The sequence below is a fragment of the Poecilia mexicana genome, unplaced genomic scaffold (assembly GCF_051168715.1).
Source record: "Poecilia mexicana isolate PSO_F unplaced genomic scaffold, ASM5116871v1 scaffold_9, whole genome shotgun sequence".
Taxonomy (NCBI): Eukaryota; Metazoa; Chordata; class Actinopteri; order Cyprinodontiformes; family Poeciliidae; genus Poecilia; species Poecilia mexicana.
The window spans coordinates 27,101,166-27,126,319 of NW_028263378.1; the positions used below are offsets into that span (position 1 = coordinate 27,101,166).

General features: G+C 40.0%; 1 protein-coding gene across 1 annotated transcript in view; it reads left to right on the forward strand.

The window, feature by feature from the left end:
• arvcfb (ARVCF delta catenin family member b) overlaps nt 1-25,154 on the forward strand; it is a 191,800-nt gene that overhangs the window by 94,676 nt on the left and 71,970 nt on the right. Inside the window, exons 4-6 of the mRNA XM_088008464.1 lie at nt 9,056-9,214; nt 10,528-10,548; nt 19,848-20,488. Coding sequence (XP_087864590.1) covers nt 9,056-9,214; nt 10,528-10,548; nt 19,848-20,488 — 821 coding nt within the window. The remainder of the gene's footprint in view (nt 1-9,055; nt 9,215-10,527; nt 10,549-19,847; nt 20,489-25,154) is intronic.

Here is a 25,154-nt window from a genome sequence, read left to right on the forward strand (position 1 = left end):
AATTTTTGCTCTCGTGTGGGAGTGAGTGAGAAACGTCTGCTGTAGTTTGCAATGGGAAACATGGTTCCCTCTTCATAGGAACTATATACTGCAGATGATTGATTTTACTGGACTCAATATGTCTCCTTCAATTTAGAACTTAAGGATAATGTTTATATGTAGTTTTCAATGTAGTTTTTCTTTGTGCAGCCTTAATATTGTTGTGATATTCTCTTAACTGCAGCGATGATTTTTGCACCTATTAAGTTATTCTTTTATCAGAAATAATTAATGATACATTATCTGTTTTTCTGATTTAAAGTTTTTATGAGAGAGTTTATTTTCATGCCTCACTGGTCTTTTAAAACTCATATATTCTAAAAGTGAGTGTAAATCCTAATTTACACATCTTTTCAGGTCTAGAAAATGCCAATTTTAACATGACATTTTTGGATCAATGCTTTAACAAAGCACACCATGGTTTTCTATTTAGAATGGCAAAATGGAAAAGTAATTTTATCCCTTTTCTGTAATTGTTAGATATTAAATAAATCTGCTGGAGAAAAATATGTCAAGGTCTTTTCACATAAATATGCACCTTGGATTTGATTTTAGAAAATAAAAGAAAATGATTAAGGACAGAATTTCTTGGTGTTGAGGAAATCCGTTTTGCTGGCCTCAGGATCGGATCACTGCTTTTTACACATGATGTGTTTCCATTGGCTTCATCAGACCATGACCGCCAGCTTTTACTACAGTATTTCGTAGCGAAGAGTGAAGCGGCTGGGAAGAAAGTCAGCACCTCCAAATCCGAGACGATGATGTTTGAGCTTTCAAGAGGGTAGACTGCCTTCTCTGGGTCTGAGATGAGGTTCTGCGCCAAGTTTCTCAGGGTCTTGTTCACGGATTACGGAAACATGGAGTGGGAAATCAATAGACGCATTGGTGCAGTCTGTACTCTCAATGTACCGGTTGATACGTTCGTACCTTTATCTGTGGTCACAAGCTCCGGGCAGTGACTAAAAGAATAAGATCATGGATGCAAGTGGACAAAATGAGTGTCCTCTGCAGGGTGTTTGGATTCTCCTTTAGAGATGGGGTGAAAAGTTCAGTCATCCAGGAGGGACTCAGAGACACTCAGTCTCCACATTGAGAGGATCCAGTTGAGGTGACTCGAGCATCTATCTGGTTAGGTGCTTCCTGGATGACTCCTTGGTGGGGTGTTTCAGGCACACCCTGCCAGGAGGAGACCAAGGATAAGACCCAGAGCACACTGGAGCGACGATGTGTCTCGACTGGGCGGGGAACATCTTTGAATTTCACCAAATAGCTGTCCCAAGTGGTTGGACAGAGGGAAGTCTGGGCTTTTCTGCTTATTTTCTGCCCTGGCAGCCTAACCGTCAACTGAGTGGAAGATAAAGGATGGACAAAAAAAAAAAGAAAAAAAAAAGATTAATTTAGTGGTGAGCTATAAGACACAAATATCAAATCACAGTTTTCTTAAATTCAAGCTATGATCAGTTTCATCATGATTGACATCATTTTATGTAGAGAAAAGAAAAATACAGAACATACCATAACTTGGGGCATGAACAATTTCTAACCATGCTTTTACCAGATTTCATGATTTTGACAACTCCTGCCAAGTGCAATTCAAGTTGTGTATGTTTCCATTTTTAAGACATGAGTACAGGATCTCAAACTGCTTTGTCCAACACAGAACAATGTATTTTAATTTCAGAATAAAATAAAAACTCAGGTAAAAATCACTGTTGCCAACATGTAAATATTTACCCTTAAATAAACAGGTTTATTTTTCAATTTATCACAGTTTGACTTTGCTACCATTATTAATACCACCATTATTATTGGCATTGATTGTAGTTGTAGTATTACACGTGCTGGCAAACCGGTACGCTGTCTACGTGAGAGTCCTGGTGAAGGCGTGCCACAATGATGCTATAAATGGAGGCTTTCATCGTCGTTCTTGTAGTGGCTGCTCTGCTGAGTGTAATCAGACTCTTATGTACACCCGCTAACCTCTTAAAGAAAAAGTCAAAATTTAAAATGTTTTCCAGAAAATAATGGCAATTAAATAAATATAGATATTTAACATTCAACAAATGATTGTGTAAATATTCATCCCCTGTAAAGTGACTGGCTTAACAGAGGTCCAGCCAATTAGTGCTCGTAGTCTCACCATGTGTGTCGACCATTTCTCAAATATGGGAAAAAAATGTTTTATTTTAAAAATGACACTTATTTGTCATTGCAAACTTGACTTAATGGTTATGACACATGAACAAACAGGAATAATCTTGATGCATGTTCTGTCAGTATTAATCAAAACAAACCTGTTTGTTTTTTACATTGTCAATAATAAAAATACAGTAATACAGTAAAATATAACAAAATTTTAATTTTCACGTCATAGTTGTAAGAGTGAGCTTCATTCATTTTTTTTATGTATTGAGATGATGCAGCGCTTTAAATGGCTAAATTTGACTTCCAGATATCAATATGTTTCTTTTAATTAGCCAACCATCCAACTTTCTTTGTTTGATAGCACAACTTAAAACAATTCAACCTGTCCTGCAATCATGGCTCATTCTCAAGTTCAACAAAAGTTTTTCTTTGACTCGTCATCCCAGATGCTCCTTATCTCCCGCTCTCTGCTCTCAGACAACATCCAGCCATCTTATTGGACACTGATGATGAATGGGGTTGAATTGATGGCAGATAGCTGGTTGGTGCTAATTGACACCACTGTATCACTTAATCTCCTGCCTTTGTATTCCTACTTATCCTCCTTTTCCTTTTTTTTCTGCTTGGAAATCCATTACTGTTGAGATTGGCTCCTTTGAAGGGGCTGAATTTCTGTCCGTGATCTATCGTAATTATATGGACCCCACAGGAGATTGTTCTGAGCCTCTTGTCAAGGGCAAAATCTTCTGGGGGAATCGATTGCTGCGGCTGATGTTGAGCTATGAGGATGTACACCTTGTTAAGGATGGTCTGCCTTGGGTTATATGCAACAGATTAATAATATTTCTCTGTAGATTTATATCAGCATGCTCATACTTGACTGAATCTGTCAGTCAATTAAGTCCTTTGCCAAATCTCAACCTTAATTTGTATTCATTGAATCTTAGAATAATTTTCCTACGTAATTTAACTGTTATCAGTGATAGACTTTCATAAAAACTGTTTAAATCTTGCCTTTAAATCTTGCAAGCTGACCATTACATTACATTATTTGATGAAAAATATGTATTGCATCCCGTTTCCATTGATTTTGGTTTGAGCTAGATGACTCCAGTAAATATAAATCTTGATCAAAACTCACTATCTTCTCTTAGTTTCCTTCTCCTGGTGGACATTTTGCATTGGGGTCAGATAACCATATATCAACATTTCTTTACATAGAACTATGAATAGATTACAGAAACCTAATTTGAAGTAGGTATGAAAAACCCCCAAGAAGCTTTTCTTGGTTCTCCATGACGTTTCCGTCCGTCCGTCCGTCCGTCCGATTGTTGGAACATCTCTTTTCCACATCCTTCTTCATTGACAAAATCATTAACACCAGGTCATGATGCTACTTCTATGACCTGTTACTGTATAAATGTTGTTTTTTTGTCATGTTTAGTGTTGATACTTTCTGAGTAGTTGCCCAAAAATGTACCTTTTTTTGCCTGTGTTCTATCTTGTCATTTCTCCAGTTTTGGCGAAATGTTCTGTTTGTGTAGCGCCACTGTTGCACTATATCGATAACACAATATTCACTGTGCTATAGAGTATTCAAAACGCTGTGGGGGTTTTTTATCCCGCCCTGGCTGATGCTTTTATAGATTAAAAGTCCTAATCCTCTGTAGATGCTTTGCAAACTTTAGATTTAGCGAAAGAATCAAGCTGAGAAAATATCAGAAAAAAATCCTACTGATGCAGACGAGGTTTTTAGCTGATTTAGATTCTCTTTAGTTGAGTTTAGGTCTGTAACCAAAAAGGCTGAATACTGGAGAAAAAGTTCTATAAAATATGATATACGTCTAAGCGTATGTATCCTTCTACAATCAGGTCATTACTGCGTTTCTGTTTTTACTTTTTGCCCATCAAATTGACTTTTATACAGAATGTGTTTGAAAATATTTATGATCCCATTTTTTACGTCATACCCCATATGAGTGTGGCCTTTCTAAAGGGGTAGATCCTGTGTTTGATGGGCAGGAAAGAGGTGCCATTCCTCAGTAGCCAGTGGAGAATGTTTAAGTCACAGTGTAGCTGATATAAAAATGGCTCATCTTGCCTTAAATTTTCTTTTTGCTTATACAAACCATTTTTCCAACATTTGCATGTGCTTAAGCCTTTTCCCCTTCCTTTATCGCATTCCCCCCTCCATGATCTTTATGCCATTTTATCACTCCTCTCTCCAAAATCAGTCACTGTGCTCCACCTCTCCTGCCCTTGTCTGCTTTCCTGAGTCTCCTTGACTCACAATCAGTCCCGTTGTCCCCTGTGACTGGCAAAAAGCCAAGCTAGCCCATGGCCAGACACCTGTTAATCATTTATTTAAGGGCTGTAATGTCACGTTCAACTTCAGTCTCCCACCTAATGCCCACCGAGTTGAGGAGGAGGGAACCGAGGAAGTGAACAACCCTCCAAGGATCCTGTCACCTCTTCCCATCCAGTGCTTTTACATGGTTTAAATAAATGTAGAATGCTGCTGCTTTAATGTTGTGCTCCTGCTTGAATTGCGCCTCCTCTGGGTTTGCACAATGAGCCTACAAAGACCCTCAATGTCACAGGGATGTAGCTAATTAATTAACGGGGAGCCCAGTAATTGAATATGGAGAGTTTACCCAGAGTATCCTTATCCAAAGCAACATAAATCCTTCAATTACCGTAGCGATGCATTCAGTTCACAGGATGAGATGGTAGACGGTATGAATTTTACAAGATGGGTTTTAGCAATGTTTTGGGGAAAACTGACAACCAATTTTTAAGTTAAAATTTCACAAGTGTCAATCAATCTGGACGATTCAAGTCCTGGTTTTCATACTTGACAAACTTTTGGGTGTCCAAATGCCAAACAGAACACCGAATGAAAGCCTTATCTTCTGTGTTTTCTAAAAGAGTTTTCATATATCAGATTTTGTTGGAAAGTATCAACCAAAGATGATCTGGACTCCATTAAAAAAAAACAACCTCTGAGCCATGATTGAAAACAATTAAACGGATGTCAGTTTTAGGGTTTCTAGCGACTAGCAGTTAGCTGGTTGCAGTATTGTCACAATGTTTACAAGTGACAATGTCACTGTCACTCTGTCACTGTTTATTGATTTTTAATAGACAAATGAATTTAAGTTAGTGGACGCTTTATTTTGTTAGACAGTGTTCTTGTTTTTTATTAGCTGACTTATCAACACAACTGGACTACTCAAAAACTACTTTCTTACTTAAAAATAAAGACTCTCTAACCTTAACCTATTTACATTAAAGTTCCTTGAAATATTATTACCAGCATCAGGTTATGTTCAGAGTAAATATTGGCTAATTACTAGTATTTCTAGATTTGTGCTGCTCGTGGTGGCAGCATGTTGGAGTAGCCCAATTGCATTTTTTTAGTTTTTGCTTTTATGAAAAATTATTCCATATGGTTTTGAATGCTGTGCAGCCGGACATATTTTTGCTCTTACAGATGTTATAATGTGCAACCGTGACAACAAAGTGTTGTTTTCACAACTAGAAGCAGCTTATTAACATATAAAAAGTTCAAATTTTACCCAAATCCTAGAGTGTTTTAAAAAGGAAACATTATGGATCTCTTCAAATGGCCAATAATCATATTCCTGACTCCTGAGAAGTGACAAAAGCAAAAGAGGTGGATTATCAGTGCTTGCAAACAATCACCCAGTACATTCAGCTTCTCTGTTGAGTTGACATGACGTTTGACTCTGACCATTGAAGTGCTGTAATTCTTTTCTGTATTACGGTCGAAGCACATTTTCAAGGAGAGATTGTTGCTGCCTGGATGCCAGTGAATCCCAGTAGGTCCAGATAAACAGAATATATTCCTGACCTTTCGGTGCCTAAAGCGAGCTTTATACAGTTAACTCGTGTTTCTTTCACTGCACTCTCTATTTTGCAATTTGTGACTCCTCAAATAAGGCTGTTTTTGTTTCCAGCACGCGGTCAGGAGGGTAATTCACATTTAGAATGGAGCATTACAGGCATGCTGATTGCAGGGAACTAATCAGCTCTGACCTTTTCTCTCTCTGTAGGTCTCTCCCTGTAGAACGAGGCTGTTTAGCCTCAGGTCAGGTGTTTAAAAAAAAAATCTTTTCGTCAGCTGGCTATTGACTGTTTAAATAAACGTGTCTCTTTCAGTAGAGCAGATAGCCTAGTTTGTCATTAGTTCCATTATTGGTCCTAATGACTAAAAAAACTCTCATTGGAACCTTTTCTTCCACATCTAATGGCTAAACTGACTTCTAATTGACTCTGAGTTACTGGATAAAGTGGAGCAGGTGCACAGTGTCCGTTTTCATGCCCTTTATGAGGTGATATTTATCCCTAAATGTCAGCTCTGGTCTTTTTCCCATCTGGGGCAAAGAAGCAAGAGGGCCAAGGGATTAGGCAGAGAGATCCTCAGCCTAAAACGGGCAAACGTTTGACTGACCAGGAAAGACTGGAGATCAATGAGGACTTTTTGGGGGCTTTGAAGCCGGAAAAAAACGCTGCCCAATCAATGAAGGGCTGTTCACTTATTAGTGTCTTCAAAGATGTGAAGAAAAACAGGCAGTCTCTCTCGACAAGCTCTCACCTGAAGAGTTTCGACAAAACGCAGGGGAGGAACAACTGTGAAACTTTCTCCTTGATCTCACCCCGTCCGTCACATCAGGTTTTTGTAGCTGATTGAAAAAGACTCATTGGATTAGATTTGTGTCTTAATTGCTTCAGAGGACTTGTAAAATGAGGAACATTTCAGATGAGATTTCTGGTTGTTAATTGAGTTGTAGTTCATTTGTCTGTAAGGTTTGGTGTGTTTGGAAAGGTGTGTGTGTGTGTGCAATCGAAAAAGCAAACTCTGGTCTGCCTACACACCAAGGTCTCAGTTCGGTTGAAGTGAACTGTGGCAGAGTTTGGTTTCATATGTGGATGCAAGCGGACCAGAAACCGCCCCAAAAGAAGGAAACGGTGACACCAGAATGCAAGGCGCTTTCTATCAAAATAAAACCAAAACAAACACGAGAGTCTAGCACTATTGGGAGAATTGGCTCGTGGTCTTTTACCAAAGACCAAAAGAGAAATCATACAACTGCTAAAATCTGACGCCACTCCATTTTTATTTACATTTTGTGAAGAAGGAAGTTTGCTCAGTGTCGTCTTCTGATGTTTTGTGTCACTTCCTTCACTGGTTCTTGGTGCCAAGCCACCACAGGCAAAGAGGGGAACACGTTTCTCAAAGGGTTTGGTTCGTTTGGCAGTGAGTGCAGTGTGAAAGCGAACGGCAGCAGCTGGAAATGTAACAAATGTTGCAACTTTAGTCCCCAATCGAACAGAGTCTCAAGGACCGTCAGGTGTGAAAGCACCCTGAAATTAGTGAGTTGGGCACATTACATCAATGTGACAGGCATCTTTAAAAAGCAATTCTTTTAAGTCAGCTTCAGCAGTACGGTCGACAAGTTCACAAACTCCCTGTTTCCTCTCTTACCAGATCATCAGAAAAAGTTCCCACTCACTCCCCTACTCCACCTTCAGCCTCTCCGCCTTCCCCATTACTCGTGATTTCCTCTTGCTCTCTTGGCTCCGTGCTGTTTTGGTTATCTGTGATTGCTTCAAATGCCTTCCTTCCCCTCTCCATCATGAAAGCTGTAATTTTGTCCCACTCTTGTGCACCAGCAGTCCACGCCAGGGCGTTGCACATCCAAACACTGGCTTCCTATTGTTTGTTCTTTTTTTTATATCATCTGGAAATGCAGCAGGAAGCATATCTATCTCGAGGCTTTTTTTTTTTTTTTTTTTTATCAGGTCAGGTGGAAAATGTAGAACTCAATACTCACTTTCATCCGTCGCCTGTAGAGACAGTTTTTTTTCAAATCCATGACCTCCCAGTAAAATGTGGATCAAAAATAGTCCTTCCAACTTTCACAGAGTTTCAGTGATTGGTGGGTTGGGAGGTGTTTGCTACTCGCTGTGTCTGCGTTACAGAGAATGCTGTTTCCCTTCTCCTTCTTTTTGTGCACTTGGATTCTAGATGAACACTTGCACACGTTTGTTAGGTCAACAGATGTATGTAACTTGAGTCTTGTGCGGAATTAGAAATCCAGGTGCTCAGTTTGATTGTAGAAAACTTTGACTAAAGCCATTTTGGTTATTTTGTTGAATTCATCCAACTAGAGGTGTAACATTTTGTGGACTTTTAGTGGTCCACAGTTTGCTGTGGTTTGCTTGAAATTTCTTTTGGGAAAATTGTCGAGCTGTAGAGTTCAATTTCAGCTAAAGTCCCAATTTCCTTACAATCAATAGACCATATTATTACACCTGAACTCAGTACCAATGCATATCTGAAATGTTGTCTTGCTGGGAGTTGATATTGTCCATAAGAATGCAGGGATGCAAATCATCTAGTATCAGCTAAAAATGTAAAGTCGTTGCTTTAGTTGCTTTTCATTTTATGCAAAAGTTATTTTTTCTATTTCTTCGTCACGATCACGTGTCATTTATCTCACAGTTTCAGTGTAATCAAACCTTTTTATTTCTTTCATATTAATTTCCACGTTCTTCCACACTTCCTATCTACCTAAAGCAAACGTGTTGCATTTCCAATCACGAGAGGCGTTATGTTTAATTCGCTTCACTTTCAGCCGACTTACGCACGACGCGCCTCTCCTCTGCTGCATCTTAATGCGGTTTGTTTCTATGGCAGAGCAGATGCAGGTTTATCTTGCTGTATGTCTAACAGATGATTACCTAGAAGTTGTTTTCCCGCCATGCTGTGCAACAGCGATTAGGAAAATCTGCTTGTTGAGCCCTGATTGCTTTGATTCATCCCTCCCTCCTCCTCTTTGTCCAGGAGCAGAGCCCCAGTAACGCCACATCCCTGGCTATGATGCAGGAGCCGCAGGAGGTGGTGGAGGAGACGGTCACCATAGAGGAGGACCCCGGCACCCCCACGTCTCACGTTTCGGTGGTCACCTCCGACGACGGAACCACGCGGCGCACAGAGACCAAGGTAATGCGGTAACTTCACCTTGATAGAAATTAGATATAGATGAGGCGATTGAATAATATTTTGTGCATATATATATATATATATATATATATATATATATATATATATATATATATATATATATATATATATATATATATATAATACTTTCAACCTGAAACTGCACAAAATCTTACCAAATATTTTTGGTCTAGTTTCTAGTTGTAAATATCTTAGTAAGTTAAAGTTATAAGATAAAACTATCTTGGAAGTAACTTTTCAGCAAGACATTGGAGCTCGTCAATAATTCCTTAATACTGATGAAAAACTACTTGTTCCTCATGTAGATTATTTCACTAATAACAAGCTGGCGTGTTGCAATAAGCAATAAATCAATTAAATTAAAGTTGAGTTCAATAATTTCCATCTGCATAATTTATTATTTTTCCTCTTTTCTCTTTCTACTAAAACCTGGATGATAAAAGTCTTGAGCCTGGTGATTTGGTCTCAGTTAGCTCTTATTTTGAAGGACAGTTTTGTTTACGTAGACTTCATCATTCATTTTATTTGTTTATTTATTTTGGATATTTAAAATGCCTCCCATGGCCAGTGTTAAATATTCCTAAGCATCTAAAGTTTATTGACCTTTGAGAATGTGTTCTGGCATTATGATGCCATTACCATATGTTGCTTGAAAATGATGTCAGAGCAACAATATTATTGTTTATCGCAATAACGTTTGCTACTATTTATTGTCCAGAAACATTTGTTATTGTGATAGGCTTAAAAACTTCCCCATGTTATAAGAAATAATTTGCTAATGGAATAATAACTTTTTTTGTCAATATTAAGGAATTATTTAATTAAAACGATCCTGTATCTTGGTGAAAAGTTGCTTGTTTTATCTCATTTCAAGTGTTCTAGGATATTTGCGCTAGAAAGTCGACCAAAATTGCTTGGTGAGATTTTGTAGTTTTGCAGTGTGGCACGAAAAAAAGTGCAGCTGCCTCCCTCCCCTCTCCGCTTAGTGTGACGCCTAATAGCATTTGCGGCCGTCGATGTCGCCTATGGATCCAGATGAATTCAGAGTGTCAAAATGAATGCCATCCAGCAGCATACTCTGCTCGCAATCCCAGATTTCCATTATTAGGGATTCTAAATCCCGTAATCCTGCTCCCGAAAGCGGGGCCCTCCCCCCATGCTCGCAGCTTTATTTCTGTTTATTTCTCCTTCTTATCATCAGTCAGTTTTTGGATCATTCTCCCAGTTATGTGCTTCTCAGAAACCCCCTTTGTTGACTTTCCCTCTACTGTGTTTTGTTGTTCTCCTGAAAGGACATGTCAACCAATGTGAAGGTGAGTGTGGTTTTACGTATTGCTGCGGCTTCCGTCACCATGCCACCGATGTTTGCCCCATACACTGTACGGCAGCCGTGCACAGCACACTCTGTGGCTTTTCAAGCTAACACAATTGACCATGTTTTAAATCGCAGCTTGCCGCTTCCACCTCTCGAGATAATCTATCCCCAGTAATACTGTCTTCATGTTTTGCTCCGCTTAGCCTAAAACGCCTTTAGGGCGGCAATGCAGCATAATTTATTAATAACGATTGTAACGTTAAATCCAGACAATTAATTGAAATTCAGTTAGATATATATGTGTTTTAGCGTTCCAATGATGTATTGGAGAATGCCTAAAATGCACAAGCGTTGAAAACAAGTTCAAGTTGTCATCCATAATCTGTAACCACATGCTGACTAATGTGTTAACAGGCTGCACACCACTACAAGTGTTAACAAATTATACCCTCATTAACTGAATGTGTTCCTGTTTTAAATGTGTTGTGAAATGTAGCACACAAGCTTCTTCATGCATCGGAAAGGTACATCCTCATAATATTTGTCTGTTTCCAGGTGTATTGACTTCAGATAAAATGTCTTTTTTTTTTTTTCTTTTGGAAAAATCACACTTTATGGGGCTTAAACTTCTGCAATAGTCACTGCAGACACAGAATGGAGAATTTCTGTCAAGTTTTGTTTTAGAAACATAAAATCAGCTGAGGATTCTGTGCCTGTCATTTTGTGGAATCTCAGACTGAAGAGAAATTCTTTCAGTTTCGAGTAGAAAGTTATTCTCCTGTCGTTTTGGTGAACTGGTTCAGAGTTTATCAAGGAAAGAAAAGTTATGGTTATCCTCTACTCAATCTGAAGGGGTGGGGTGCCCCCTGTCCTTTTCATTGGCTTTAAGTGACATCAAACTTCTCCATGATATTTTACGTGCATCAAATATTGCCACTATAAAACGGTTCATTAAATGACTGTCTAAGGAATCAACAGTCCTGATTGCATAATAAGAAGGAAGACATCATTTTAGGAGCTGTAGACTGATGCTTGTCCCTGTTAGCCTGGTCACTGTTAATGACAACAACAAGCTGTTAGCATTGTGAATCAAAAATCCTGCGTAAAGGAATCTTGAGGTAAGAAAGTCCTTGTTCTGCTGTCTTTAACACACTGCCTGTCTTCCCTTGGTGTTCAGAGTGTTTCCTACTGAGTGACTTGTTAATGTCAAACATTTTAGTTTTAGTCATAATTTTATGAAGTTGTACCCATACATCAGGCTCATAAGAAAAGAACGTTGATGATTTTTGTTTCACAGGAATGTGATGGGAGGTTTCAGCAGGATTCTTGGAGAAACTGAAGACTTGACTTTTGCAGATTGATTGAAAGAGTCTATAAACATACTTAGAGGTTTTTTTTTTTACACAAATAATCTCTGTTAGACATTTTTTGTGAAAAAGCGTTCACAAAATCTCCCTATTTGTGTTTCCACCAACTAAAAAAGGGACTAATAGACCCCAACAGTGTTTAAAGAATAACTGTTTGGTGTTTTATTGTCCCGTCTTGGTTTGATTATTTCAGATTTTAAACTTTAGCAGTATCCAATGTTTTAGTTTAGTTTAGGGATAGGAAGCTCTGAAGCAGATGCTATGCTTAGCATCAGTATGCTAACTGTTAGCTGCAGATGATGTTCTCACAGTTCTTACAAATCATTCATGTTTTCTGACCCTCTGCCATTATTTTATTTCTACTGTGTACTCAAAATACTGCAGTACAAACAACTTAAAAGTGCTGATGGCTTCTTTATATATATATATTTTTAATTATTTGCCAGGGCAGTGTTTATTAATCTTAATTAGAACAACTTCCTTTCTTGTTTCAGAATATGAGTTTGAAACCTAGATTCAGGGTGTGAAGCTTTTCATTATCCACTTTTTTATACAACAAAAGAGATATCTTTTTTTATTCAAGCTGCTTGTTTGCCAAGAGGGGAGAGTTCTGCTGTTTTAAGTCCACACACGCTGGAAAAGAAGAAATGTCTCATTTTGAAGTGAATTTACCGTATTTACACAACTTGCTACCTTTGAGGATTCTCACTTAAGGATTTTGCACAAGGTTGGTCGAAAAGGAAACTCACATTTTTATTTGTCTCTTCTCTACGGCATAAAAGCTGTGCTAAACCCTGGCAGTCGGCTGTATTCACAGAACATTCCTGACAGTGACTCGTTATCAAATAACAAAAATACATTTTAAGTTGTCGAGACCGCTCAAAGACTCTGTGCCAGATGCCCTCTTTAGATGAGTCTGGACTTTTTCCACATTTTCAGACATACCTCCATAGATTAGAAGTTTGCTGTGCAGCGTTTTGGATGCAGATAGCAACATCGCTGCAGTAAGTCATTCCCCGTAGGCCATCAGATGAGTGGAGAGCACAGTGTGGAGCTTCTAGTCCAGGGACTGTGAAGCTGTAATTAAAAAGCCAGCTCTAATCCCTCATAAGGGAGGACCCGTTGCCCTCCAGCCTGTTTACTGCGAGGGGATTGGCCACATTCACACTCTTTCTCACACTCACATGTTTTATGCACTGGATGGAGGGTGAAGTGGGGAGGGGGTGTAACTTGTTAGGAATAATGCACACCAGTGCGTGCAGCAAAACATCACACTAATCAAAGGCTTTGCTGAAAACCAAGGGGAAGGAAGGACACAACTTTAAAGGCTCTGGCACCCTACTGAATGGAGTAGTTGTGTGTTTTCTTGAAATTACTTTGCAGAGTAAAGCAGATTAATGTCGAGGGTGAACTTCAAATGCATCCAAACTCTTAACATGCCATCCGCTCTCATCGTCTCTTCCGCGTGTTTTGTTTTTTAACCTCTTTTCTCTTCCACCTCTCCAATCATTTGTCAGCAGCTCACAGATGTATTTCTGTGCATGTCTGTTTCTTTTGAACTGAACGTCTAACCATGCTGTGTAATTCCAACACGATGTTCCTTGATGGTTATCCCACGTCTAACTGCTGGAAGATGAAACGCAGAAGCTTCTCTCGTCGTCTTGGATCTGCCAGCAGAAAAGTTGCTTCTGTGGTAACCATGTGTTTTTGCGATAAACTATCAGCAAAAATCTTTAAGCAGAATACTGTGAAGTGAACTGAAAAGCAGACGCTGCTGTAAATAGATTACGGGGTGCGTTCAGCAGTCAATTCAGAGTAAGTCGTAGCTGACAAGTACAGATGTTGCAATTTTTTTTAACAAATGGCGAACCAAACAAAAAAACAAGATATTGTTTGTCTGCCATCAAGCAAACTCCCCCACAAAGATCGCAAACGTTTAAAAAGTTTGAAGTCAGTGTGAGAAGCCTCTGACGTTCAGAGCTACATCCTGGAAGCAGACACTGGACAGAAGGTAGAGACCTCCAAAGGCCTTTTCAGTTCCCCTCACTATCCTTTGCAGGACTATAAACTATATGGTGGCAGAGATTCATCGGCAGAGTTTGAACCAACACCACCAAAAATTCTCAGTCAAGATACTTGATGATGTTTTCTCCAGGTTTGCGGTCCATGTACAATATTTAACCGGTTCTCTCCAGATTTGTAAATGTAAACTATACAAAGGGAAACCACTGCATTCATGGGTCTTAGCAACCACAAGCAGCAAAGATAGATGAAATCCACAAATACTTGAGTTCCCCCTCTAGAAATGTTTATAATAGTTCACACACCAAATACAGTCGACCTTAATATGGATTAAAATGAACAGTGGAAACTGTCTTGGCTACTGCTGCTGAAGCTTGCGACCTTTGGTCTTAGTAATTCCTGCATTTGGGGGATCCAGGGTGTCATCGCCAAGGCAAACGAATAACACTCCTGGATTGGTTGCTTTGCAAACACCAGCCAATAGTGTGTCAAGCAGCATTGTGCTTAGGTATTTTAACTTCCCAGGCTGCATTTTCTTTAAAATATCTTATCTATGCTGTACAAAAAAAATCAACAAATAGGATTTTTCACAAATAATTATGGCGTTCCAATCCGTAGGAAAAAAAAACACATAGGTGAATCCACAAAGACTGAACTGCGAATAGGTGGGGGTTCGTTGTACAACTTTACCAATTAATGTACAGTGGGTTGGCTTTTAAGTCAGGGTACGGTTAATGTTATAGTTCGGTTTAGATGTTAGTGCTTGATGGCGAAACATTTCTGGAAGTATGGAATTTTTTGACTAAAAATACCTGAGAATGTAACCTGATATTTTCTCCCTACAGTCCCCTCCTGACTGCCATATATCATCTTGAGTACCATGATGAGATGCAATACGTCAACACACTCTGACCCACAGCTTTGAAGGATGTTGGGAGGATTCTGGCATGGAGTGATGCTGGTGGCAATTTCCGTTTTATGACAACACTTGTTTTTTTCTTTTTTTTTTATCAAAGGAGGCCATCATAAATCTGGACTTGGAGGAACTCACACTTATCCACCCTCTCTGCTACATGGGTGGTGATGCTGAGAGTCGCGGCTTCGGATCTTGACCTCTGGGAGTTAATAATCATCCCTTCCCTCTTGTCCAATCTCTCATCGCTGGTTGATTCATTTCCGCTGCACTGATGTACCTTTCCCTTTAAACCAATCCCACTACTGTGGTATCATCTGCAAATTTAATGATCAAGTTTTCCTCATGCAGGGATCACAGTCTAAAATTGTTAAAGCAGATTAACTACAGATTCTCCCTACGTTCTCAGCTCATTCAGCTTACGGTCAATTGACCCGCGATGTGTAGTAGAGTCTATGGGCGCATGTAAACAGTCAATTATATCCACTTTCATCCTGCTGCCCCAGTGTGAAATACTTTCCCTTGGCCAGCGTCCAGACACTCTTTCCTGCTGGCAGAGAGTCTCTATGAAGCAGACATTTTCGACTTGGACCAATAAAAGCTGCATTCCTTCTCCTCTCCTCTGGATATGAGCTAATGAGAGTTGCGGTATACCACCTAAACAAATAAAATCATTTTACTGCCCCCGAACGGGCTTGCTAGCCGACACTTGAGCAGGTAAAGTGGGGGCGAGTTAAAACGTTCAGCCCAAAATAGTAAATGATCATAATCGGCTTTTAAAGTCAGAACTGTTTATTCTTTCAACAAAGCAACGAGCGGTTTCTGTTCGAGTCTTCGTAAGAAGCTCTCTAGCCTGCGTGAAAATCAGTGGCAGGCTTCATCACAGCTTGCATAGCAACATTATTTACTGCCTCCTCCTGTCTCGGCTACCCAGCCACCATTCACATGGATTCTCCCGTTAAAAAGTGGTAATAAAACATCTTACATCGCTGTAAATGGATGTTCTCTGTCTTTACGCCCATTTTTAACAGCCTGGCAAACTAGTAAGGACTGTGTCTAACTGCCTGCGATTGTTTCAAACTTTTTTCCCTACCGATGTGAATTTTTTATAGATTTTTTGTATTCTAAACCACGTAATGTCAGTAGAGTTGCTACATTTGTGCATAATCCCTCCCACTACCAATTCAGCAATTCCCTTTGAGGTGTGTTTACCCCACTCCAGCAGAACTCAGTCGTTCCTCTGAAACCCAGGTCCCTCGTCTCCCCTTTGCGTGATGGTTTAACATCTTGTGAACTTGGGCGTACATCAAAGGGTGTTTGAAAATGGGTGATGGATCCGCTCGCAGCCCTTGCAGATTGCCTAAAAAGCTGTAATAGTACATGCCAGCTGGGCATGTCGAGGCAGGGAAGCTGTAGCATCAAACCCTCCACTCTGCCTCTAACAGCCATAATAAAATAGAATAAACGATGACTGCTTCTTAGGTCAATGTAAACATAAACAGACTGCATTTATTGCTTTGGTGAATGGACAGTCGCCATTAAAAGGTTTGATCTTCTTTAGTTTGAGTTTTTCTGTATTGGATCACAATGACATGATCTGATCTTAGAAACATTTAGGTCTAATCAAAGTGTGCACAAATTCACAACAATCTGAGATAAAGTGAAAACAGAGACGCTATATGTAGTTTGAAAAAAGACACCTTTGCAACAACCTCAATTAAATGAATGTATTTATATTAATTAATTTGGAGTTTTGGGAGTTTGTTGCTCTGGAAAATGCAGGACATGTAGGAGAGGACATTATTGATCATATCGCTCATTATTTATCGCAATACATTCTTATTGTGATGAAAATCTTAATTTATTGTTGTCAAGATAAATTCCAGTTAATGTTTTAAAAAAACTTTTACTGTCCATAATATTGGGATTAATTTGACTATTTTCTTCAGTTCAATGAGAGTATCAATTAGACCCGTCTCAAAAACAAATTTTGCTGGATGATAAATTGGCCCTGAAGTTATTGTGATAAGCGATATTATTTTGAGGGAATTTTCATAACAATGCGAGAGCAGTTTTTCAAAAATCAATAAACTTTAAATTCTAATTAATATTTAACACTGTGGCTGGAAGACTTTTTAAATATCCAAAATAAATAAACAAGATATCAAAAACAACGAATAAAATTAATTATGAAGTCTCTGTAAACAAAATTGTGCTTCATAAAAAAAAATAATAGAGGGCTAGTGAAAAGTGAAGCACCAGCCTGAAGACTTTTGTCATTCAGTTTTTGGTAGAAAGAGATAAAAGAAAAACAATAAATCATACAAATGGAAATTATTTAACTCGTTTTAATTTATCCTGCAATTAGTTGATGTATTGCTTATTGCAACAGGCCTGCTATCAATAAATCTATACATTTTAAAATGTGATTAAATGCAGTGAATGTGCAGCTTAGTCATACAAATCACTTCTTACAAATGGGAATGTTTTTCAAGAGTAATATTTGTGGGGCTCTGATTGTTGTGTCATAAAGTCAGAGCTATGAACTTAACTAAAAAGAAATAATGAATAGTTATTGTCACTTTTATTGTTCCTACAATAGCACCATAAAGTGTTGTAATAAAACTTTAAGTCCATATCGCCCATCACAATTGGTGCAGCCATGTGTTTAAATGGTGTCAATAAGTAAAGCAATCTGCAATAATATTTGAGAACTAGTTATTTCTCCACATCAATCTCAAGTGAGAGATATTTTCTCTTTTTCATTATTGAGGCATTTAACAAATAGTTCATTTTGGTGATTCTAATTTGCCTGTGTGTTTCCGGTGTACGTTTTTATTCAGTGTATAAAAATCACTTGTTTCAGCTGTACTTACTGTTAGAGTTCAGGAAGGATGCCTTAAAAGCCAAAGTTAGTTGGTGAATTGCAGAGCTAGCATTGTGATTTTTGTCCCGTTCTAAAGCTGACCTGAATCCAGCATGTGCTCTAAACTTTACCTGTGCAAAGCCAAGGCGGACTGTTGTCGATAACAAACTACTCTGTAATTACTTGGAACATGGAAATGAACCTTGATGTTCCTGAAATGGGCTTTGTTATGTAGCTCAGTCAGGGTGTAATCAAGAAACGAGGCCAGTGTAAATTTCTATTTGTTTCAGCAAAGTTAATGAGGATACCATGTTAAACAGGTTTGCGGTTCTGCTCCTGGCACCCCGCCCCCTGTGTAGCATGGGTTTATTTTTCCTGGTAATGTCTGATATCTTGCATCTCTCTGTCCCCGCTGCTGATTAAAGATGAAATTATATCTTTGATTTGATAGTATAGAAAGCACTTTACAAATTACCTTGGCTGTTGATCAACATTAAACCTCTTGATTAGCTGGATGGGAAGGGACCTTTTTTTTTTATTATTGCTATTTTTGTTTGCCTTTTCCGAGCCAGTCAGCTCAGGTCCGCTCCTATCAAGTGGAAATTAACCTCTCTCCAACACCTTTCCCGGGGTAACATGAACTCCACCAATCGTGCACATTCACAGACGATAATATATTTTCATCAGCCTCATTAATTTTGAAGATGAATTTATAACCCCGGCCAAAATAGGCAATTATCGGCCACAGGAGAACTCACTGGGCGCCTAAATTGTTTTCTGTATGAACGGAGAGCCCGGAGACAGAGCTGTGCTTGCTGTCTGTCGTCGCTATTCACACAGCCTACAGCAGAGGATATAAAGATATTAAGCTAAAATAAGGGAGTGGGCCTCAGAAATGGATGCATTCTGGTTTGGTAGTCTCATCCCCCCAACCCCGTCCAGCCACAGGATGGGATGCTAACGTTTTCCCTAGAGTGCTAACAGGATGTAGGGTCTGGTGGAGCAGCATTTGCACATTCACATGTCGGTTGCATCAAACTCTAAGAGACTCAGTCTGCTCTCATTTGTGTGTGCAATATTCTGGATCTGAATGTTTCATCTGAATTGTTGTGTTTAGCTGTATATTGTATGTATAGAAAAAATAAAAACAGCATAGTGTTTTTTTTTTTCCTAACCATTATGCTACCATGTGTCATTAAATATTTATAGTAGGAGCAGAGATGATTTCACACTACTTGTGCGTCACAGAAGAAAACTGGATTTTACTAGTAATTCAAAACAAAACTGAATTGATTTAGTTTTAAACTGAGATAAATGCAGCATGCATTGCTGGCATTTCTGGTGCTTTTTCAGGGTGTACTTAGAATGTTGCCCATTACCTTTAGTTAGAGATTTCAAAATACATGTTGATATTTCCTTATTCAGCATATTTCATAACATACAGATGTTGAAAGCTCAAAAACACAAAACAAAACAAACAAAAAAAGCAGCTGTATTCTGTTCTGTCTTCTTGTTAGCAGTGAAATCTTTCTTGGCCAAAATAAACCACAGACATGGCATAACACCTTTAAGTTTCCCATTAAGTTCCTCACATCTCTTTCCTGTTGTCGTCACCTCACTGATCCTGAAGATCGCTAACTTTGAGTCTTCTTTCCTTAGTTACAGCATCCACACTGAAGATTGTTGTTGATCTCGTAAGCTGTTAGTACACTGGGATGTGCTCACATCAGAACAAGCTGAAAGTCGACCAATGCTGGTCACCATCTGGTTACCCAGTGCAAATCTCTTAAAGTATTGGTAATTTGTATCACAGTAGCTTGGACATTGCTTTAAGACAATTAATGTTTTCATAGTGAGAAGGAAAGTATCAAAACTTGCTGCATCTGGTGTTTTGTTGCTAATATGGTGACTTGTGTTTTTAAAGTAACATTGTTGTGGAGTACTCTGAGGATGACAATCCGAGCGAAAAGAAATGTATAAAAATGTTTTCTCTACTTTATGTCCACCTGACTTAATTGGGTCTTGTTTGTTCAGATGTTACCCAGAAAATGCCACAGTATTATTCGTTTGATGCAAAGAACTTTAAATCTGCGTCACTGTCTGACATGTGCATCTTCCTCTCTCTCCAGGTGACTAAGATGGTGAAGACGGTGACCACCAGAACAGTTCGGCAGGTCCCCCTGGGCCCAGACGGCCTCCCTCTGCCTGAAGGCTCATCCCCTCTGAGCAGCTACACCGATTCCATCGACCGACGATACATGAAGAACGGAGGCGAACGCTTCATCACACCCCAAGCAACTTCTACCCTGACCCGCGCCTACAACAACTCCTACAACGACTCGTATGTGGAGACACCGGAGAGCCAGTACATCCGTCACTATGGCCTCCACGACGGCTACACGGATTTGACGGACAACTACGGTAGCCTGTCGCGTGGCGTCAACTTCCGGCCGCCGCGCTACCCCTACATGCCCAACAGCTACCGTCCAGAGAACAGCTACACTCTGCCAATTAGAAAGGACGACTACGGCCATGTGGCGCAGCCCCAGGTGCCCATGGGCAGCAGCACAGTGGATCTGAACCGTTCACAACCTGAGCGATTCCAGCCCGAACCTTACGGTTTGGAGGACGACCGTCGCAGCTTGGGGCCCGAAGAAGAGGAGCCGTACGAGCTGGAACCCGACTACTCCACTGCCAACCGCCGGACCCTGCCAGGGACGAACCGGGGCCGCACTCACAGGGAACCGCTCCGCGATGTGCACAGGGTCAGGTAAGAAGAAACTGCTAACCACTACACTGTGTACCAAAGTTTGTTTTTTGCAACAAAAAGCAAACTCTTGCTAAATGCTTGTCTCATTGCCTTGTTCTTGAATCAGAAAGATTGCTACAAAAAGCATGTTTCTTCTTCTTGAACAATTTGCTAAGAAAAGAAGCTTGGTAAAAACAAATTACCTTGGATTGGACAGTAAACACGTGTTTGTGTCGGAGGTTAAGAGGCAGGAATGACTTGAGGGACAAGACAGGAGGAGGATTGAAGGAGATAGGGGAGTGTGTCGGGATTTCAAGCAAACTTCCAGGACAGGAGTACAACTCCTTGCCTTATGGGACAGGAAAAGACCTGTCAGCCCCTGACAATAAACCCTAAAAACCAACTGTTGTCTGCTAATAGCTCTCAGTCAGTTTGTTGTCAACCGTAGGAGAGCTTGGGGGAAAACGTCCAGACTGAAGTAAATTGGACCATGGGATTGAAGCTGAGTCAGTGTGTTAGACATTTTTTTGATCACTGATCTGTAGCAGATGGATATTTTCAAGCTCTCTGCACTTTTCCACTAATCTGAGAGGTAAATGTTTGGCGTCTCGCCAGTTCCAAGAGAAGAGGGCTGAAGAGCAAGAAAGAGAGCGAGGCTGGAGTGTACGTGTTTTTCAGTCGCCATGAAGGACGGAACGGTACGCAGGTTTCCGGCTTCGTTAATTGAGCGTATGCACTGGATTTAAAGGCTCTCACATTGATGCAAGAGAGCAGAAGCCTAATCAGAGCCTCTGCCATTACACACTTGTGACTGTCCTGTGTCAAATACACACACACACACTCAATAAAATCCCATCTTCAGAAAACAAGTCACTCCTCCAAGAGACGTTTGCTGTGACAGGCAATTTGTAACGTGCCTTACACGTGTCACAACACATCTCTAACAGCCACATGGAAAGACACACAGTCGCTCATATGCATTCCCAAACACCAGCATGCATCTAGCTCATTTAAACAACACAAAAAAACATACATTTTCCAATCTTATCTTTGTATTTGCTTTATTTCCTTCCCTGAGTACAATTCCATTTTTTCCGGCCTAAGAGCAGCTACTATCAGCTCCCCCCGCAGCACACAGCCTCTTAAGCTCTGAGGCTGTGATTAGTATTCTTCCAAGAAGGGACCAGTGTCTCCGAAGTGCTGTAATGAATCTTAGATTTAACGCGCTCTAATTACAGCTTATCATTTCATGCAAGCCTTCAATTATGCACAGACAAAAATGGTGATATTTAGTACCAAAGCGGCTTTCTGCGTCGGCGCCATGCGCTTGTTTTGTCACCACAGCGGACTCCATTGTGCGTCGCCGCGCCGATGGGAATGATGATTTGTTGCTGGGGTTCGCTTGGCTTTTAGACTTTAGGGTTAATTCTAACTTTGCTCTGTGGCGCATTCGGACCAGCGGCGCCCTCTAAACGCTGCCACAAGTAGATTCATGTGTTGCTTGCCGTCCTAATGAGGTAATGGCTACACCAGTCTGTTATTGTGACAACCCATTTAAAACGGAGCATGTCCCACTTTTGCCAGTGGTCTAGGAGTGTAGATTGGACTTTCTCATGTTGCTTCAGCCATTCTCAAGCTGGTTTGGGATTGTTCTGCAGAAATCAGAGTGTTGGTGTGGAAAGTGTCAAAGCAACATTGATAATTTTGCTGGAATACTTTGCATTGCAAAGGGGAAAAAAGCTCAGTACTCAGTAAGCTGTCAGTGATGTTCTGGCTTGATCTGTGTGCCATTCAGCATGCCTGTAATGGAGCATTTATGATCCTCGCCTCATTTACTTTTATATTTAACATCTGCTGGTAATAGTAAAGCGGAATGTTTTTATGACCTTAACTCTTCTCTAAGGTAGAGACATGGTGGCATTAAGCGACGTCTCTGTCAAACTAAAAATTGTGTATTTATCAAGTCAGTATCTTGTAGAGACACTTTTTTTTCTGCTCTGTCTTTTTTGGTTCATTCTTCTATTGAAAGTTGAATCTCCCCCTGAATCTCAACACTTTTGCAGGTTTTCCTCCAGAACTACCTTTTATTTAGCTCCATCTATCGTTCTGTCAGCTCAGACGAGCTGAAGAAAAGCGCCCCCACAGCATGATGTCATTTGGAAGATGCTTTGTTCCGGGTCATGTACAGCTTTAATTCTCAACACATGTAGTGTATCAACGAGGACAGCTTTGGGTTTGAAAAGTATGTCTTCTGTAACATCAGTACACAGCAACTTTATTTATACTGAGCCGTTGGAGGGCAGCGCCTCCAGTGGCTGCAGCTTGAGGCACCTGTCTGCCCATGACTTATGTTTGTTCTTTTGGACGGACTTTACTGAAATGTCAATTTACCCCCTGGAGGACCAATAAAGGCATTCTTATTAAATTACTCACAAGTGGACTCTACTTACCAATTAGGTGACCTACGAAGCAATGATATAAATAAATTTATTGCCTCATGGCATTAATTATTTTTGGATATGAGAATAAAAAGGAGTAAATGAGGGGTGCACCGATCTTTGAAAAGTCTGACCTGCTGATTCCAGTTTTGGCCAATACTGATGATTTTCAGACCTTTGGTGAGGTAAACTAGATCGGTAGACAAGATTGGATATACATGCTCTACTTTGTGTTGGCCGATAACAATAATAAACACAATAAATGCATGAAGACGGTGGTGAAAATCTGACAAAATAAAATGTTTGTTTGACTGTTTTATCATATTCAGCCTGTAATAATAATCACATAAGCAGTAAGTGGCGGGAGAGCATCTCTATTCCCTTTATGTCTGGACAAGCGGTGCATCCTCTACATTCCAACTCTAACACAGCCTTTATGACACAGAGTTTGTGTGTATGAGGACCTCTCTCTGAGTGTGGGTGTCTTCATGCCAGTGTGATTAATAGCCGCTTTGGTGCTGTGACAAACCACAGGGGCGTCTTAAAGCCGATTTCTAATGGCTCATCTCTCCTTGGACAATCCACTCAGCTCCAACCTCCCCACCTGTATCCAGAAGTCACACAGACACACACACACACACACACGCACACACACACACACACACTTGGATATGAACACATGCACCCATGACCATAGCTGCTCACCACTTAATTGAGAAGGGTGGGGGTGTTTTAATCTAATCCACTGATGTTTATATACCGAGTGGCCCATAAAAGAGATGTGACCCTGGCCAATTGATCCACCTCCTCTCTGCTCACATCCAGTGTCTTGAAAAAATATTTGTACTCCTAAGTCTCTTTCACATTTTGTGATGTTACAGCCACTTTATTGCATTTTATTGAGGTTCTGTGGGACAGGCCAACTCAAAGTAGTATATAACTGTGAGGAGAAAGGGAAGTCGGAAAAACGTGGCATGAATGTGCATTCGGACCCTGTTTTTCTTCCAAGCCTCCTCAAACCAAAAGTTTACACACATCGAATAAAAACACACATTCTTCTTCACTGTCTGACGTTTAATCAGTCGGAATCACCAAAATTATTTTCTTCTGCTGATTCCCACTATAATGACAAAAATATGTCAGAGATTTATTTATTAATGTCTTCAAAACATTAATGAACTTGGTAGCATTGCCTAAAAATCTCTGTCTTGAGTCAAATGTTTTGGGTTTCCTTCCACAAGCTTCTCACTTAAACCACTTTGTAACTACTTTGGCTGCAAGTCCATTTAGAAGACCTAAGCTTTAACTTCTTGGATTATGTTTTTAGATGTTTCTTCAATATGTCAACATCTTTGCTAGCCCTTATGCTTCACAGTTGGTGTTCGAAGGCTTACCAGCATCCCACTTTTTCCTCCAAATGTTACGATGGTCAATATGGCCAAACAATTCCACTTTAGTTTTGTCAGACAACAGGACACATCTCTAAAAATGAAAGTCTTTGTCCCTGTGTGCATTTTCAAACCAAAATCTGGCTTTTTTTTTTTTTTTAGCAATGGCTTCCTCCTCACGGAGTGGCCTTTCAGCCCATATTGGCACAGGACACGCTTTATGGTGGCTAGTGACAGTGTCTTACCAGCCTCAGGCAGCATCTTCACAAGGTCTTTGGCTTTTGTTCACGGGTCCATCTGCGCAGTTTGAACCAAAGTTCACTCAACTCTTGGTCAGAGTTGGACATTCCCATTCTGTCTACACTGGCACCCCAGCTTTCAAACCCGGGTTTAGCCTCCCTCCTGAGTCCCAGACCCTTTTTCAAGGTGTTCTTTATATTACCAGTTCAAATCCTATTCTATATGTTTGAGGTTTCTCACAAGCCTTTCCTCTAAATTATAAATGAAACACTGAGACTTCACTTTGATGTTGAGAAAAATCTAATCTAAAAACCAAGACGTTTTTTTTTCTTCTTCTTCCTCATGTTTTCTCTTGCAAACTCATCCCCACAATATCATTCACAGCTCAGAATGACCAATTTATTCCCCAAGGAGTATCGGTGAAAAGCTCATAAATGTAGTAGAGAGGGGTGTGAGTGTGTGTGTGTGTGTGTGTGTATACACACGAGGTGCACACATCTTCAGAGTGTGTAATTCTTTTCAGTTTACCTCCTTTGATGGATCTGCAGAAGAGCAGGGTCACGTACGGCTCGAGCCGGTAGACGATGAAAGTCGCCGAGAAAACATGAAGAACCATGAAAG